This window comes from Raphanus sativus, chromosome 6, assembly GCF_000801105.2.
Source record: "Raphanus sativus cultivar WK10039 chromosome 6, ASM80110v3, whole genome shotgun sequence".
Lineage (NCBI taxonomy): Eukaryota > Viridiplantae > Streptophyta > Magnoliopsida > Brassicales > Brassicaceae > Raphanus > Raphanus sativus.
The window spans coordinates 43,167,962-43,187,006 of record NC_079516.1 but is presented as its reverse complement, the minus strand read 5'-3'; the positions used below and the strand labels follow the sequence as shown (position 1 = coordinate 43,187,006).

The following is a 19,045-nucleotide window of genomic DNA, read 5'->3' as shown; positions in this document are numbered from 1 at the left end:
CCTAAATATATCATGTATGCTATTGCTAATGCTACATCTCGAATCTAAAAGACGATCAATGATGTCATATGTGCCATAGTAGGTATGTTAAAATTATATGTTCCACTTTTTCGAAGAAGAAAAAAAAATGTTCCACTCTCGGTCAACTAAGTTTAAAATATTTTGACCAACGTTGTACATGTCTTTCTCTGTGGTTGTGCCGTCAACTTCACACTACTAAAAAAAGCAGCTAATAAATGGCCTCTTCTCCTTGAAAGATATCTCAAGTCTTCAACTCTATAAATAGATGGACAGATCAAATGCGTAATTCTCACATTCAAATCACTAATTATGGCCACCAACTCCGACGTTGCATTGGCGGAGGTATGTCCCCCAAATCTCATCATTATTCCTAGATTATGACTTTTTTTATTTAGCTAATACTTTTTTTTATCTAGGGAAATTAGTTTAAACTATTTGGTTATAAACATATATTTTTTGCTCTTGATTTCGCAGCAAAAGTGCACCTACACAATCAATGTCAAAACCGGAACGAGAGCTGACTCCGGCACAGATGCGATCATAGGGATTGTACTGGCCGACAAATCCGGAGATTACATCGAAATTAAAGACCTAGTGAGTTGGGGTGGGAAAATGCCAGCAGGTCACGACTACTTCGAAAACGGTAATCTGGACATTTTCAGTGGGACGGAGCGGTGGCTTCCGGGCCCGGTATGTCTTATGAGACTAAACTCTGACAACTCCGGCTACAAGCCGGGATGGTATGTTGAGTACGTGGATGTAACGAAGAGCAAGACAGGAAGTGTGAGCGAGCATCAACTCTTCACAGTGGAGCAATGGCTTGCCGTCGATGAGCCGCCATATCAGCTATATGCCGAAAGGAGTGTCTGAGATCAAGAAGAGTCTCTATTCAATCGCACGAATCAATAAATCAATGCGGGTGTCTTGAAAACTTGTTCTATATTGTCTTGTGAACGTTTATTGGCGATATGTGCATTAAATAAAATTGTCGTCATGTGTGCTATTGCCATATTGAATAAAGCGTGGGATGGCAGTGATGTAAGATATTCCATGGAATAAAATTAAAATATTTGACCAAAAATATTAATTTTTATTTTGTTATATGTGATATGGATAATTAGTTGGACTTTATTTCATTTTTAGTTTATTGTATTTTAAATTATTTTGGGAAAACTCAACCAGGCAATGGTAAAAAAATAGTCTGATTCAGTATTAAGAATCAAACACACAAACTAGTGATACACTCTTTGACAAACTCGCCGACATAAACTAGAAAGTATGAAAATTTGTAGAATCATGGAGAACAGATCGAAGAAGAACGTGGAAAATATAGAAGATGCATACAAGAAATTGTTTACCCAGAATTCACATAGAATGGCTACGTTTCTGGGACTTTGCAAGAAGGCAATCCACTATAATCTTAAGAACAAAGATATATAGCCCATCTCTCTCACACAATCAAAGTCTACAAACCAAGCTCGGTTTTTTCTTGGACAAGGAGAGAAGAGAACACAAGAGCTCCTCTTATATAGCAGGAGTCAATTACATTAACCTAATTGGATTAAGGCATTCACCCCTTTCCATAACTTATTAGGAAATATTCCAAAATACTTGCAACTTTCATAACTCCATGAAAGTAATATTTCTAGGTCCTATCAATTTCCATAACTCCATAAAAGTGCTATTTCATTTTTCTAGTATGACGTTATTGTCTTGGTTTAAGTTATGAGATCTTGTTTGATTTCCATCATCAAATCCTGACTGTCGGAATGTAGAGATATGAGAGCACTGCAGAGGTATGGGAGTATTGCAGAGAGGATGCCGGCAAGCAATCCTGTTTCTGCGAATATTTCAAGCGCATACTTGCGTTGGCATAGATAAATGCCTGATGGATTCTTGGCAACTTCAATGCCCAAGAAATATCGCAGAATACAAAGTCTTTCATGTGAAAATATGAGCTGAGCTGCTGAAGTATGACTTTAACTCGTTAATAACAGTGCGAGAATTTCTTGTGATTATCAAATCATCGACGTAAACTAGAACATGAAGCGTTGTCTGTCCTGTAGCATAGATAAACAAAGAGTAGTCATAAGTATTCTGCTCAAAACCATAATCTTTCAAAGCCTTAGTATGTTTCTCAAACCAGCAACGAGGGGTTTGTTTAAGACCGTAGAGAGACTTGTGTAAGCAACACACCTTTTTATCATTTGTCCGAAAACCAGGAAGTAACTGCATAAATACTTCCTCATCTAGATCACTATGAAAGAAAGCATTATGCATGTCTATTAAGTGAACTTCCCAAATTTGATATAGAAGAGAGGATTGTTTCAGAAGTGATTTCGACGGAGTGGCAGAAGACGGTGGTTGAGACTTCCGCTTGCAAGAGAAACCCGTGTTTCAACACATGTTGATAGACTTAAGGATAATGGATACATGGGATCTGATTCATCCTCTTACTAGGCTTAATTGTATTTGTAATATATACGTGGGATCTGATTCATCCGTGATTCAACACATGTTGGGAGACTCTAAATAATCCCCTTATGTTTTGGTAGTCACTCAATTCACCCCTAAATTAAGTTATATTTAGAAGATGATCAAAGACTCTCAGAGCATCTGTATTCATGAGTTTATCAGGCTTAGTCTCTAGACATTATTATATTCGTTGTTTAAAATAGCTAAGTTATCTATTAAAAATAAATTGTCCTAAATTGATATGTACCACAAGAAAGAAAAAATGTGTAAAAATAGTTTCTCAACATTTTTCTTAAGTTAAAATAACTAAGTTATCTATTAAAAATAAAATGTCTTAAATTGATATGTGCCACGAGAAAGAAAAAATGTGTAACCATCATATACTTTTTTATACACTCTCTCTTCTTTTTATTTTTATTATCTTTTAGTTAAAAATTTCTCAAAAACTCACAGATAATGCTGTCTGAGTTCTAAATAGTGACCAAGTGAATGAATAGAAATAATAAACTCCTCCTCAGTTTTTTAAAAGAAATTACACTATTTATAAAAAGTATTTTTTCATCTACTGTTTCTTCTCATTCATTAATAACTTAACTACAGAGCAAAAATATTTCTTACTAAATTCAGGAATAAACAAATAATGAACAAATATAGTTTTTCATTCCGATTATGTTGTTCTTTACCTTTATGTTTCTATTGTTTTTTTAATGTTCGTATTGTTTATTTATTAGTCGCTAGTTTGTTAAAATAAATATAGAGTTACGTATTTAATCTATGAAAACAAATGTACACTATTAGTGCAAGAAAGCAAACGTCTTACGTCGTCCATATGGATATGGATCCTCCAGTTTGGTTAACAGAGTCAATATGAGTCTGTATTGTTGCTGACAAAAAAAAAAAAATAAAAAATAAATGTACACTATAAAAATAATTTTAGTTTCATGTGGAATATTAACAATAGTAGAAACCTCAGCTATAGTCACAACATAAATAAAAAAAATTGTGACCAATTTAAAAAGTCACAAAACACCACGAAATGAAGAACATGCTATTTGTGTGTAAATCGTGGATAAGAAGAGGAGTTTTGCAAATCTCTTATATACTAAAGCGCAAGTAGCCTCTTCAATAGAAAGATGACAAGTGGAAATTCTTTTATTTTAAAACTGCAAAATACAAAAAAAACAAATGCAATTGGTTTGATCCTAAATTAACGTAAATAAATTCTACGGTTCATGTCGTTAAAGAAAACAGTTTATGTCTTTGTAATACAAAAGAAGAACCAAACTTAATGTTTCAGCCTTAACCGTTACGTACATCCATGATCTCCACTACCTCCTCCACTACATCAACATTAAATAAATAACTTCTACAAAAATCTTACTTACAAAATTACTGTAACTTATTTAGTTCTTCCACGAGTACATAGATGTTTTCAACTCTCCTGTTCTTTTGATTAATCGACAACATCAGATATTCTTTTCTCTTTTCTTCTCTTAATAAAGACCATCATTTAGTCTGATGGAGGATATAAAGCTTTTGAAGTTAAGGAAACAATCCAAATTATGTACAAATGATTTTGTTTGAGATTAAACGAAACTTACAAACGGCTTACAGAAATTCGCCGGTATACATTGGTAGGTGGCACATACAAGACGAGTTCATGGAATTATGCATATTATAGTTGTTTAGCAAATGAGTTAGCGCTAAAGTTTTATGTCTCAGAATTTTATTATTTTATGTCGTGCAGTTTTGAATTCATTTTAGCTTTGTTTTGCAGAAGAACCAATGTTACCACATCTTCACGCGACCATGACTTTCTTTCTCGAACCAAAGCTGTTCCACTAAAATCGAAGGACAATAAACATTTTAAGTAAACATGAGATTAAAGTTGCCACAGTTGAAGAAGAATGGAAGAGAATGGAGACTCTCAACCCACATAGCGCTCATGTTCTGATAAATAGGTAAGATGCAAAACCTTTTAACCACTGAAAAGGGCATTAGACAAAACTTTGCCAATAAACTATTCTTCTCTCTTTAAACATTGTTAAACCTTACAAACATTTTATGCTTGAACGAGCTTCTGCTATGTTTTCTATCTTTCCTAAAAAAACTGTATGACAACTTGGTCATAGTTTGTATGTTTATCTTAATTAATAGAAAACCCTTTTGTCAAAAGAAACAAATATTTTATGCTTGAAAATTCTTACATATCGAATTTTTAAATGACTATTTTGAACAGTATTTTATATAATAAACATCGATAAATATCATGTGCTTAACATATACATTGTACAACCTTTAGCATACTATCTCAAAATTTGGTCTTACAAGTAAAATATATAAAATTATGCAATATTCTTTTTACTATACTTCACTAATAATTATATTAAAATTTCACTTTATCATTAATTATTTTTCATAATTATTTAAACTTTTATTTATGAACAATCAAAATAACATTTTCAATTTTATTAAAAACAGTGAAAGAATATCCGTATATGAAAAATCAAAATTACATTTTCAATTTTGTTAAAATCAATGAAAGATACCCGTGCGTAGCACGGGTGAAACATACTAGTATGACATAAAACTTGAAGTCAAATGCAAAAAATCTGACACTTTCCTAGATACGGACGTTGTTTTCCGTAACCGCCACGAGAGGATCCTTGATAACCACCACGAGGAGCAGAGTAGCTTTGACTTTGGTGGGGACGAGCTTGTGCTGTATTGCTGTTACTGGAACAGAGAGATTAATAGGATAGGTGATGTTCAGCGTGTGCTCCCGAACAATCAGTTTCTCATGAAGTTCATCAATGGTAACTGGAGTGTCACATCCATTAACCATGTCGATAACTGCACGGTAATCATCTCCTAGTCCACCAGTGATGATGTCCAGAAGATCTTCATGATCATACGCTGCTCCAAGAAGAGCCAGTTTGTCAGCTTTATCAATGATGATAGGCATGTACTCATTGATTGACTTGCTTCCTTTGGTGATTTTGATTTGTTGTTTCAATTGCTTGATGTGCCCTCTCGTTGGTTTGCCGTAGGTTCGATAGAGAATTTGCCAGACTTCACGAGTGTTAGTAGCTCTTGCTACAATAGGTTAAACAGCTAAAGACAGTGATCCAAGTAATGCACTGTAAAGCATCTTGTTTTGACGATTCCAAGCAACAAGCTAGGATTTGGTTCAGTTATTGTCGTGATAGTAGAAGGTGTTTGATCTGCTTCATCAATGAAGCAATGCAACTCGTGTGCTTCTAGAAGAGCGCGAACTTGGCCATGTTATGAAATTTGTTGCAGTAAGCTTTGTGATGTTGGAAATGTTGAGAGAGATGAGAGTGCATTTTACAATATTGAAAACAAGGGCTGATTCAGCTGTCATAGAAGACTCTGTAGACATCGTAGAAGAGAGAATTTTAGAAGAAAAATTTTAAGTTTAAGAAAAGAAAAGAATAGGATCAGAAGTGCCTTGATACCATATAAAACTTATGTTAACTTGTGTATTTCATTAATCACATGTGTGTATTTATAGAAGAGATAAGTAGAGAATCTCTACAAGATAAGGACGACTCTAACTTATCAATATCTTAGATAAGTACAACTTAACTGATAATCCTTATATATACCAATAGAAAGAAATCTCAAAGTCTTCAACTCTATAAATAGTTGGACAGATCAGATCTCTATTTCTCACATTCAAATCACTAACGATGGCTCGTCAAGACGTTATCTTCCTCTCGGTCCTCATCACCACAATCGCCATCATTGTATCCGCAGTATGTCCCCCAAATCTCTTCATCTAAATAATGACTTATCTTTTTATCTAGTGAAATATGTTTAAACTATTATATAAACTTCGTTTCTAGATCGGGTTATAATTTTTCTTGATTTTGCAGGAAAAATGCCAATACCTAATATATGTCCAAACCGGAACGAGAAAAAACTCCGGCACAGATTCGAACATAGGGGTTATATTGGCCGACAAAGACGTGTACATCGAAATTAAAGACCTAGTGAGTTGGGGTGGGACTACGCCAGGTCTAGACTATTTCGAGAACGGTGATCTGGATACTTTCAATGGGACGGAGCGGTGTCTTCCCAACCCAGTATGTTTTATGAAACTATTCTCTGACGGCTCCGGCAACAAGCCCGGCTGGTATGTTCAGTACGTGAATGTAACAACGAGCAAGATTGGAACTTGGAACACTCATCAGTTCACTGTGGAGCAATGGCTTGCCCTCAGTGAGGAACCGTATCAGCTATCTACTGAACGAGACGACTGCCATTCTGTGATTTCTTGAATCAATGAATCCATAAAATATATCTTGTGAACGATTAATGGCGATATGTATTTCAAATAAAATAAAAATGTTGCCTTGTGTGCTTTTGCCATATGTAAATTGAATAAAGTTCACATGGCAATAATTGATATTCTCACTATTCTAGATATAATTTAATAACATTTAAATTTTGTGGTCAATTACAAAATACTGTATATTTTTTTTGTATTGGTTGCACATGTTTCATTTAATAACATTTTTAAATCACCAAGATAAACTATATAAAATTTTATGTTTTCTTAATCTACATGGAAAAACCTTGAAAATCACTTATAGTGATAAGGAAGAAGTATGAGGTATTAAGACAGCATCAACTATTAGAAAGTCAGATGAATTTCTTAATTATTTCCTCCGTATCATTTTAGTTGGTTATTGCACAAATATTAAGAAAATTCAAAATTTTATAAAATTTCTCTTGATTAAATAAAAGTATCAATAAATAAAATAAGTTCAACCAATAAGTAAAAAATGTAGTATTTTGGTCACAAACTTTTTATGACATTTAATTTTATATTGAATAATGAAAACACCACATATTATAAAACAAAATAAAATTCCTAAACACCACTTAAAATGATACGGATGAAGTAATAATTTATTAGTTGAAAAACACTAATCACTGTAAGTTTAGTTACTTTAGTAACCTGTGGTTTTGGGTCGATTTGATAAAACGGCAGTTTTAGGGGTTTGAAAAAACGGCAGTTTTAGGGGTTTATGGTTTCTGAAACACTTGAAATGGGTTGTGAGGTTCGCAAGCTATGTACATTTTGTTACCTTTCAGAGCCTCAAGAATCCAATCATGGAGTCACAGCCTTAGGTGTAACTTATAACTTTATTTGATTTTTGACCCTTTTGTTGTTGTTGTTAAATCGTGAATTTGGATTTTTCTCTCAGGTGGTGCTGATAGGATAGGTGAAGGTAATGATCTGCCTCAGTTTCGTGAATTCTCCATCGAGACGCTAAGGAACGCTACTTCAGGTTTTGCTACAGAGAATAAAGTATCAAAGCATGGTGAGAAAGCTCCCAGTGTTGTGTACAAAGGGAAACTTGATAACCAAAGACGTATTGCTGTCAAGAGGTTTAACAAATTAACAGGAAAGCTTGGCCTGATTCTCGTCGGTTTCTGGTATACATCTTTGGTTAAAGCTCTTAAGTCTTACCTTTATGCAATCCTGGTTCTTGAATCTTTGGTTTTATCTTTCGATAGGAGGACCAAGCTAAAGCTGTTGGGCAGTTAAGGAACTATAGGATGGCAAATCCGCTTGGATGTTGCTATGAAGGTGAAGAGAGACTTCTTGTTGCTGAGTTTATGCCTAGCAAAAGTTTGGAAAAACATCTTTTCCAATGTAAGATATGAGCTCTCTTCTCTGGTTACATCCAAACCTTGTGTTGTCTCTCAGTATGTATGACAGAAACTGTTGATATGTTTCATGGTAGTCAAATGGGCAAAGCGACTAAGAGTAGCTTTACATATTGCTCAAGCTTTGGAGTACTGTACCGGAAAAGGGCGTGCACTCTACCATGACTTAAATGCTTATAGAGTCTCTTTGATGATGTAAGGCTTTCTTGCTTTGGTCTGATGAAAAAGTCGTGTACATCGAATTTAAGGACCTAGCGAGTTGGGGTGAGACTAGAGATCGAGACTATTTCGAGAACGGTAATCTGGATGTTTTCAATGTGACGGGGCGGTGTCTTCCCAACCCAATATGTTTTATGAGACTATCAACTGACGGCTCCGGCAACAAGCCCGGCTGGTATGTTGAGTACGTGAAAGTAGAGATGAGCAAGACTGGAATTCCGATCACTCATCAGTTCACTGTGAAGCAATGGCTTGCCCTCAGTGAGGAACCGTATCAGCTATATGCCGCACGAGACAACTGCCTTTCTGTGACTCAATCGCTTGAATCAAAGAATCCATGAAATATATCTTGTGAACAATTAATGGCGATATGTATTTCAAATAAAATAAAGAAAAATTATACCATGGATCACTTTTATAGTTATGAATTACACTATGAGTCACTTTCTTATACACAGACACTTTCTCTGACTTTTTCCTCTTTCTATTTAGGTTTACTAACTAAACCTAATCACTTATTATTATTGGTGGGTCATATTTTTCTTATCTCTTCTTCTTCATTAGATCTCAAAGCAATTGAAGCTTTCTCTTTTTTTTTTCCTTTATTCTTTTGTCCATCCTGACCACGGTCAAATAATCTCCCTCACCAACCACCACACAACATCTTTATCTTATAGATCTTTTTTTAATCAGAGTCTTGCAGAATCCATTAAACCCGACAAAATGGTCTCTCCTTCCATTTTGATCTGTTACCTTCGTAAAAGTCCTGATTGCTGCTAAAATCTACGGTGGATACTCCGGCTCAGTCAGCTTCGGCATACCGTGAGATTCTCATGGATCATAACCCTTGCTAACCGGTCATCTTTAACGGTATTTATTTCACTGTAGTGTCTTTCTTATGGTTTTTTTCTATGGTTTATTTTTTTCCTCTGGGTTTCTATAGGCGAATTTAGTATAGAAAATTTAGATTCTCCATAAATACAATTTCTTTTGGAAGGAAATTGTTTATTTTGTTGGAAACAGAGTTTGGGAAATACAATTTCATTGTTATAAGTTAATTTGACGGTTAATTTACTGGCAGTTCAACAATTGGATTACATCATTTTAAATGTAACTGAAAAATATTGGCTTGAGACTCCAAAAGATGAGAACTTGAAATTTATGTATTCTTCTCTCTTAACTCTAGAACTTAAGCTTTTTAAGAAGTTTATAACATCGTATATTGTTGTTCGTTAAATTTGTGTATATGATTTATTTAAATTATTTTTTGTAAGTGTGCTAAATTTTTTAAATTTGAAAAAAATTCTATTTTATAAATTAATTTTTTCCTTCAGTATTTTAAATTATAGGAGAAATAATCATCAAAACGATAATTTTTAGCTTTATTCAGAGCATTCATTCCCGATCTGCACTCGCAGTCGAATCGATAACCCAATGACCCATATACAGTCTAGTTCAGGTTAAATGAAAAAAAAATCCATTTAATTAAAAGCCCAATAAGACCTGGTAAAATCCCAAAATCCGCCATTAGCATGTGACTCGACACATGGTGACCCGATAAAATACCAAAAATAAGATAATATTTCTAAAAAATTGAATAAAGTTCTCATATACTTTTAATATTATATAAAACTGAATAAATTATTTTTAGAATGTTAGAAATGAAAAAAAAATTATTATCCTCATTGTTATCCACCAACATGTTCTAAAATGTTTTAAATCAGAGAGGCTAGTAATTTTTAATAAATATATATGTATATATTATTTTAGATTTCGACAAATAAGATGAATGATATTGCCTTTTTGCGATCCAAATAGATGGTGAAGATAGTTGTATATATAGAAAAATGACGTGTAGAGATGATTTAGGATCTTCATAAAATTGTAAGCAAATCTAGAAATATATTTTAAAAATAATAAATGGCAAATTTTTGAGAATAAATTCGTAAGTAAATCTTTAATAAGATAAATTATTAAAATACACTATAACAAATTTTCTTAGCTAACTTTAGAAATCAAACTCTAATTAATATTTTTATATATTTTAAGAATATAAAATCATAACTAAATCTCGGGATTACGAATTTTAATTTATATGGATTTTTAATGTATGTAAATTGGAAATTCGGCCTCTAGAAAATATTTTTTAAATTCGTTTCTGATGCATGGATATTATTTTAATTATTTTTATATCTCGATGGAATCCAATATTAATTTGGTTGAGATATTGGGTTAACAATAATATTTTGAATTTAAAATATTAGTTTAGATAATTATCATTTGAAATTCAATTTAATTAAATTATTAGATATCCTAAATTTCTATTTATGTGTTTGTTGTATAGGTCTGAAAATATCTATAAATTAGCTTTGATTTTATAGAATATATTATACTATACTTGTGTCTTATTGTATATCCACATTCTAAAAACAAAATTTCAGATGATGTTTGATTGTCACATAATAATGTTATAGATCAAACAGTTAGTGCAGATGTTAATATATAGGATATATATTCATAGCATCGATTTGTCGTGGAGTATAATGTTATAGATTAATATACGTCAATTATCCAATATCACTTATCCCATATATATTTTCTCTACCAAATCTCCAAGTCTGAAACTAAACAACCTGCAGCTGTTAGTAGCACATACTGTATAAAGTTTATACGTAGGTAGATCAGTCCTAATTCAAGAATATATCATATACGGCACAAAGTTGGATTCCGTTTACAAAACATACAATTGGCTATCAAAACAATAAACAACATGAGTGAGTCTTTTAGAAGACTATATGTAAGGAAATACTGAATCATATCAGCCTTGCAAGAACAAATACAATGTTGGCACTGTATAAGATGGAAACGCAGAGAAGCTTTTCGGAAGTGGCCAAAACGATTTTTTTTTTTTTGGTGGCTAAAATGTAAATATCATATAATGAAAGTAGATTTTACAAGGAAGATCTAAGATGAACCACTTGGCAAAAAAAGATAAAAACAAAGTGGACGATGGATTTTCTCACTACAAAGAAGATAAAAAGATTATCTCAGCCACAACTCCATGAGAGAATGAAAGCACTTTCTATTTCTCCTTGCTGAAATAATATTTCTCATCTCTTTATCAATGGCATAGAAGACCGAATCTGGCGGGATAGCGGTCTGGTTATGCATTAGGTTGTTCCTTTGTTTCTAAAGATGAAAAATAGTGGTTTGAGAAGCCAACTTCCGGAGGCCAAAACGATTACGTTAGTTCTACTGTGTTCCATTTGTCTGCCACAATGTATAAGCGATGAATTAGCCAGTTGCTAACAAAATCCAAAGAAGAAAACAACAGGACCCATTCATAATAAGAATTTTGAGGGAAAATGAGTAATAATAAATTTGGATTGACAGAAGGAGATACCTTTGGTGTTGAAAATCTTCAGTATCCGAAGTGTTAGAAAAGTCACCAACTGTGGATATTGCATAATCAAAGCTTTGTTGATAAGGACCATTGGCACTGAAACACTGCAATATGGAACAGGTGCAAGTAAATTGCATATCAAATAATAATGAGTTTATCAACAAAAGAGAACAATGCACATACAATAAATAATTTCAAAGCAAGAACAATTCTATTTCTAAGCTGGAAATACATAAGCTGAGAAAGGGAAATATGATGGAGAATAAAAAGTGCAAAAGGACCCTCCACAGAAGTTCTTCTCCTCAGGGTCAGATAACAGGCAAAAACACCAATGTGATAAAGCCTTTTAAAGTTTCCAAGACTCAAATACGATTAAACTTAGCCAAATTCAACAGATTCAGACAAAAGGCTTACTGCTTCTCTTCTTCAAAATATTTGAGTCAAATGAAAAAAGGTATCCATTAGTACTAACGTTTGGTAAACATATCAATTTGGAAAGACAAAGAAACTATTGAATGTAAAGTCATTGTGGAAACATATAAAGCTTAAACTTTGAGCTCGTTTTGAAGGGAAAGATACCAATTAACTGTGAATAAAGCTTAGTAATTGATCTTAGCAAATCAAATCTAGGGTTTCCAAGAAAACTAATTCAGACTAAGAAGTATATACCCAGTTACGTTGCTGGCTTTTTTACTGACATCAATCTCCTCCTTCGTCTTGATTGAGGGCTTTGATTGATTCGCCTTCGAACATGACAGCCTAGAAGAAAACATCGAGTGTGGTTGTTCCTTTTCGCAGACTTCGCCATCTATATACAGTAGCTTTTTTTCTAAAACGCATCAAACTGAAACCGAAAGAAAAGGAAAATCAACCAGGAATAAACTGAGAGCATTAGCATTATGTTCCACATTATCCAATCAGACATTTGTTAGAAAAACATTTAGAAAAACATTTACTAAATGCTAATGCTCTCCAAATGCTCTCTAGCAAATGCTCTCATATGAAGCTTTTTGAAGAGCATTTGCATTTGCATTTACAATTTATAAATTTAAAAAATAAATATAATTAGTTCATTTATTTGATTTAATAATATCATAAAATTATTTTCTATCCAGAAAATGAAATTTTGATTTATAAAATAAATTTAGAATAGAAATATTTTTTTTAAAAAATAGTATTTCACATTTAAAATATAATTTAATTATATAAATTATATTATATTTTAAATGAAAATATTATTTTTAAAAATAGATATTTTAATTGTAAATTTTCTTTCTTTAAATAAAATTTTCGATATAAACATAATTTTGAAATTAGTAAATAAAATAAATTAATTATATCTCTTTATATATTAATATATATAAAATAAAAAGATATATATAATGATATTTTTTTATAATATGCAAATTATTTATATCCAAAAATAAATTTATATTTTATTTATTTTATTTAATAATATTCAAAATTATTTTATATCCAAAAATGTATATTTTAAAATATATATATATTTTATTTCTATTAATAATAATATATCACATTTAAAATTAATTTAATTTATGTTATTAATTGAGATTCATTATTTTTAATAACAAATATATTATTAATATATATATTATAATTTAATATATATAATTTTAAAATAAATATATTATATACTAACTTTATAAAAAAATAAAATTTTATACTGCTTTTGCTCTACCAATCATCTTATTAAAAGTTTTAGTAAGAGCATACAGCTTCTGCAACATAATGCTTCTACAGCATACTGCTACTGCTTCTTCATCAGCTGTACCAATCGAGGTCTAAAAGGAGAATAAGATCCACAGATAGCCTGTCCACGTCATCAATTTAACTCAACCAATCACATTAGAATGTTTTGACACGTCACCTTGGCTTCCTGGTTTTCTTCGATGAGAGTGGAGAAATTAGCGATTGGATTTCTCAACGGAAATCGTTTCATCGCCACCACCCCATTAATCCATCTCTGCGCCATGAATTATTTTTAATGGGTTCGTTTTGCCTTCATGTGTCTCCTCCTATTTATATCGGGTCATTTCCGAAACGATTCAATACTCTCAAAAATCTCAAAAACGATGAATTCCAACAGCAAGACCTTTGGCTCCGGCAATCTTACACAGAATCAAATGCTGCAGCAAATCATGTAAAATATTGCTAATATATATATATATATATATATATATATATATATATATATATATATATATAAGAATTAATAAATATAAGAAAGTAAAACACTATTAAAATAAAGAAAATAGTAAAACCATTTACGCACTGTCAACATTTTAAACTCGACTTGGACACTGAACCAGATTATTTCAAGAGTCCTGAGATCATTGGTATCGACTGTTGCTAAACTATAGATCAATAATTTAATAAAATTTATTAAATATTTATATATCAATATAATATTATTAATCTTCTAAAATATAAGAATATCAAAATAATTTTTTAATTTAAAAATATAATTGAATGATTTTCAATTTCAGTATTTACTTACCCGAAGAAAAATATTATTTAACTAACTTATTAATATCGAATTAGAAATTTGGCCAAAATTAAAATAATAAATTTTTAACAATTATTTTTAGAAAATCAATAGAAAAGAAACTTTTGAATATAAAAATTAAATTACAAAGATTTTTTTTTCCAAATTGTTACCTCCAGTTTTTAATTGAAAAAATTTACCGGATTGAGCACCCTTAAATAATTCATCGACTTTTTCATTACTTTGACAAATACAACACCCTCATTCCAAACACAAACATTGACATATATTATCGAAAAATAAACAATCAATGCACTTTTCCGCGCATAGCGCGGAGAAAGAATCTAGTAACTTATGAATAACTCAGTGGCAAAGAATGGTAAATAGTGTTGAAACAAGTAAACATCTCAAAAAATAAAAATCTTGTGTTTTAATAGTATAGATGAACAAATATAGTTTTTCATTCCGATTATGTTGTTCTTTGTTCTTTTCCTTTATGTTTCGTTTCTATTGTTTTTTTAATGTTTGTATTGTTTATTTATTACTCGCTAGTTGGTTAAAATAAATATAGAATTACATATTTAATCTATGAAAACAAATGTACACTATAAAATAATTAGTTTCATGTTGAATATTAACAATAGTAGAAACCTCAGCTATAGTCACAACATAAATATAGAAAAATTGTGACCAATTTAAAAAGTCACAAAACACCATGAAATGAAGAACATGCTATTTGTGTGTAAATCGTGGATAACAAGAGGAGTTTTGCAAATATGACATAAAACTTGAAGTCAAATGCAAAAAAATCTGACACTTTCCTAGATACGGACGTTGTTGTCTGTAACCGCCACGAGAGGATCCTTGATAACCACCACGAGGAGCAGAGTAGCTTTGACTTTGGTGGGGACGAGCTTGTGATGTATTGTTGTTACTGGAACAGAGAGATTAATAGGATTGGTGATGTTCAGCGTGTGCTCCCGAACAATCAGTCTCTCATTAAGTTCATAAATGGTAATTGGAGTGTCACAACCATTAACCATGTCGATAACTGCAGGGTAATCATCTTCTAGTCCATCAGTGATGATGTCCAGAAGATCTTCATGATCATACGCTGCTCCAAGAAGAGCCAGTTTGTCAACTTTATCAATGATGATAGGCATGTACTCATTGATTGACTTGCTTCCTTTGGTGGATTTTGATTTGTTGTTTCAATTGCTTGATGTGCCCTCTTGTTGGTTTGCCGTAGGTTCGATAGAGAATTTGCCAGACTTCACGAGTGTTAGTAGCTCTTTACTACAATAGGTTAAACAGCTAAAGACAGTGATCCAAGTAATGCACTGTAAAGCATCTTGTCTTGATGATTCCAAGCAACAAGCTAGGATTTGGTTCAGTTATTGTCGTGATAGTAGAAGGTGTTTGATCTGCTTCATCAATGAAGCAATGCAACTCGTGTGCTTCTAGAAGAGCGCGAACTTGCAAGAGCCATGTTATGAAATTTGTTGCAGTAAGCTTTGTGATGTTGGACATGTTGAGAGAGAAGAGAGTGCTTTTTACGATATTGAAAACAATGGTTGATTTAGCTGTCATAGAAGACTCTGTAGACATCGTAGAAGAGAGAATACAAATTTTAAGTTTAAGAAAAGAATAGAATCAGAAGTGCCTTGATACCATATAGAGTTTATGTTAACTTGTGTATTTCATTAATCACATGTGTGTATTTAATAGAAGAGATTAGTAGAGTATCTCTACAAGATAAGGACGACTCTAACTTATCAATATCTTAGATAAGTACAACTTAACTGATAATCCTTATATATACCAATAGAAAGAAATCTCAAAGTCTTCAACTCTATAAAAATAGTTGGACAGATCAGATCTCTATTTCTCACATCCAAATCACTAACGATGGCTCGTCAAGACGTTATCTTTCTCTCCGTCCTCATCGCTGCCATCTCCATCGTTGCATCTGCGGTATGTCCCCCAAATCTATTCATCTAAATAATGACTTTTCTTTTTATCTAGCGAAATTTGTTTAAACTATTAGGCGATAAATTTTGTTTCTCGATCGGGTTATAATTTTTCTTGATTTTGCAGGAAGACTGCCAATATACAATAAGTATCCAAACCGGAACGAGAAAAAATTCCGGCACAGATTCGAAAATAGGGGTTTCATTGGGCGACAAAGACGTGCACATCCAAATTAAGGACCTAGTGAGTTGGGGTGGGACTACGCCAGGTCTAGACTATTTCGAGAATGGTGATCTGGATACTTTCAATGGGACGAAGAAGTGTCTTCCCAACCCAGTATGCTTTATGATACTATTCTCTGACAACTCTGGCAACAAGCCCGGCTGGTATCCTGAGTACGTGAATGTAACGACGAGCAAGATTGGAACTTGGAGCACTCATCAGTTCACTGTGCAGCAATGGCTTGCCCTCAGTGAGGAACCGTATAAGCTATTTGCCACACGAGACGACTGCCCTTCTGGGTTTCAATCGCTTGAATCAATGAATCCATAAAATATATCTTGTGAACGATTAATGGCGATATGTATTTCAAATAAAATAAAAATGTTGCGCTGTGTGTTTTTGCCATATGTAAGTTGAATAAAGCCCACGTGGCAATAATCGATATTCTCACTATTCTAGATATAATTTAATAACATTTAAATTTTGTGGCAAATTACAAAATACTGTATATTTTTTGTATTGGTTGCACATGTTTCATTTAATGACATTTTCAAATCACCAAGATAAATTGTATAAAATTTTATGTTTTCTTAATCTACATGGAAAAACCTTGAAAATCACTTATAGTGATAAAGAAGAAGTATGAGGTATTAAGGCAGCATCAACTATTAGAAAGTCAAATGTATTTCTTAATTATTTCCTCCGTATCATTTTAGTTGGTTATTGTATAAATATTAAGAAAATTCAAAATTTTATTAAATATCTCTTGATTAAATAAAAGTACCAATAAATAAAATAAGTTCAACCAATAAATAAAAATTGTAGTATTTTGGTCACAAAGTTTATATGACATTCAATTTTATATTGAATAATGAAAACACCACATATTATAAAACAAAATAAAATTTTTATTTTTAAACACCATTTAAAATGATACGAATGGAGTAATAATTTATAAGTTTGAAAAACACTAATCACTGTAAGTTTAATTACTTTAGTAACCTGTGGTTTTTGGGTCGATTTGGTATAACGGCAGTTTTAGGGGTTTATGGTTTCTGAAACACTTGAAATGTTGTGAGGTTTGCAAGCTATGTACATTTTGTTACCTTTCAGAGCCTCAAGAATCCAATCATGGAGTCACAGCCTTAGGTGTAACTGATAACTTTATTTGATTTTGACCCTTTTGTTGTTGTTGTTAAATCGTGGATTTGGATTTTTCTCTCAGGTGGTGATGATACGATAGGTGAAGGTAATGATCTGCCTCAGTTTCGTGAATTCTCCATCGAGACGCTAAGGAACGCTACTTCAGGTTTTGCTACAGAGAATAAAGTATCAAAGCATGGTGAGAAAGCTCCCAGTGTTGTGTACAAAGAAAAACTTGATAACCTGATTCTCGTCAGGAGGTTTAACAGGAAAGCTTGGCCTGATTCTCGTCAGTTTCTGGTATACATCTTTGGTTAAAGCTCTTACCTTTATGCAATCCTGGTTCTTGAATTTTTGGTTTATTTTTTCGATAGGAGGAGGACGCTAAGCTGTTGGGTGGTTAAGGAAATATAGGATGGCAAATCTGCTTGGATGTTGCTATGAAGGTGAAGAGAGACTTCTTGTTGCTGAGTTTATGCCTAGCGAAACTTTGGCAAAACATCTTTTCCAATGTAAGATATGAGCTCTCTTCTCTGGTTACATCCAAACCTTGTGTTGTCTCTCAGTATGTATGACAGAAACTGTTGATATGTTTCATGGTAGTCAAATGGGCAAAGCGACTAAGAGTAGCTTTACATATTGCTCAAGCTTTGGAGTACTGTACCGGAAAAGGGCGTGCACTCTACCATGACTTAAATGCTTATAGAGTCTCTTTGATGATGTAAGGCTTTCTTGCTTTGGTCTGATGAAAAATAGTAGAGATGGTAAGAGTTACAGTACCAATCTGGCTTTCACTCCTCCCGATCGAGTATCTCAGCACAGGTATGTACTTACTCACTTGCATATCAGTTTGTTCTATCTGGACTGTGGCGAATTTATTTTTTAATACATAATGATTTTGTGTGTGTTGCTTCTACAGGTCGTGTGTCACCAGAAAGTGTGATGTACAGTTATGGAAGTCTGTTGCTTGATCTTCTTAGTGAAAAACGTATTCATCCAAGCCATGTAAGCTTATGGCTAAGATACTAAACCAGTCATCTTAGTGGAACTCTGTTGCTTGATCTTCTTGGTGGAAAACACATTCCTCCTGCTCGTATTCCTGGTGGTGCTTGCAGGGGAGACGCAACCTATGAAGCCATTATATCTTCTAAGGAGAACTAAGTTCGAGTGGATTTATGGATATGATTATCTTCTTTACATGATTAACTTCTTTTATGGATATGGATTTATAATTTTTTTTTGTTTGTTTGTTTTTCGTAATACAAAAAATAAAGTAATGCAGAGTAAGGTCAATGAGAACTAAGTTTTTAAAATATCAAAATGAAAACAACCATTACAAAGCCGAGGAACATCAAAATAAAGTTATGCAAAATTGAGTATTT

At 32.5% G+C, this 19,045-nt stretch overlaps 2 protein-coding genes, 1 long non-coding RNA gene and 1 pseudogene across 3 annotated transcripts; all 4 read left to right on the top strand.

Moving 5' to 3' along the window:
* Window positions 1-258: 258 nt before the first annotated feature.
* On the top strand, window positions 259-1,094 carry LOC108810509 (PLAT domain-containing protein 2). Its single transcript, XM_018582619.2, has 2 exons — window positions 259-363; window positions 496-1,094. The coding sequence occupies exons 1-2, from the start codon at window positions 331-333 to the stop codon at window positions 889-891; spliced, it is 429 nt and encodes a 142-aa protein (XP_018438121.1). The 5' UTR covers window positions 259-330; the 3' UTR covers window positions 892-1,094.
* A 5,085-nt stretch (window positions 1,095-6,179) lies between these two features.
* On the top strand, window positions 6,180-6,804 carry LOC108808573 (PLAT domain-containing protein 2-like). The gene is made up of 2 exons (XM_018580694.2): window positions 6,180-6,275; window positions 6,396-6,804. Exons 1-2 carry the CDS (start codon window positions 6,210-6,212, stop codon window positions 6,798-6,800), a joined length of 471 nt encoding a protein of 156 aa, XP_018436196.1. The 5' UTR covers window positions 6,180-6,209; the 3' UTR covers window positions 6,801-6,804.
* Window positions 6,805-7,574: 770 nt separating this feature from the next.
* On the top strand, window positions 7,575-18,804 carry LOC108808572 (serine/threonine-protein kinase BSK7-like; annotated as a pseudogene).
* Window positions 8,962-9,739, top strand: LOC108811334 (uncharacterized). Its single transcript, XR_008935206.1, has 2 exons — window positions 8,962-9,288; window positions 9,500-9,739. It is a non-coding gene; the product is annotated as an uncharacterized LOC108811334 (long non-coding RNA).
* Window positions 18,805-19,045: the final 241 nt, after the last annotated feature.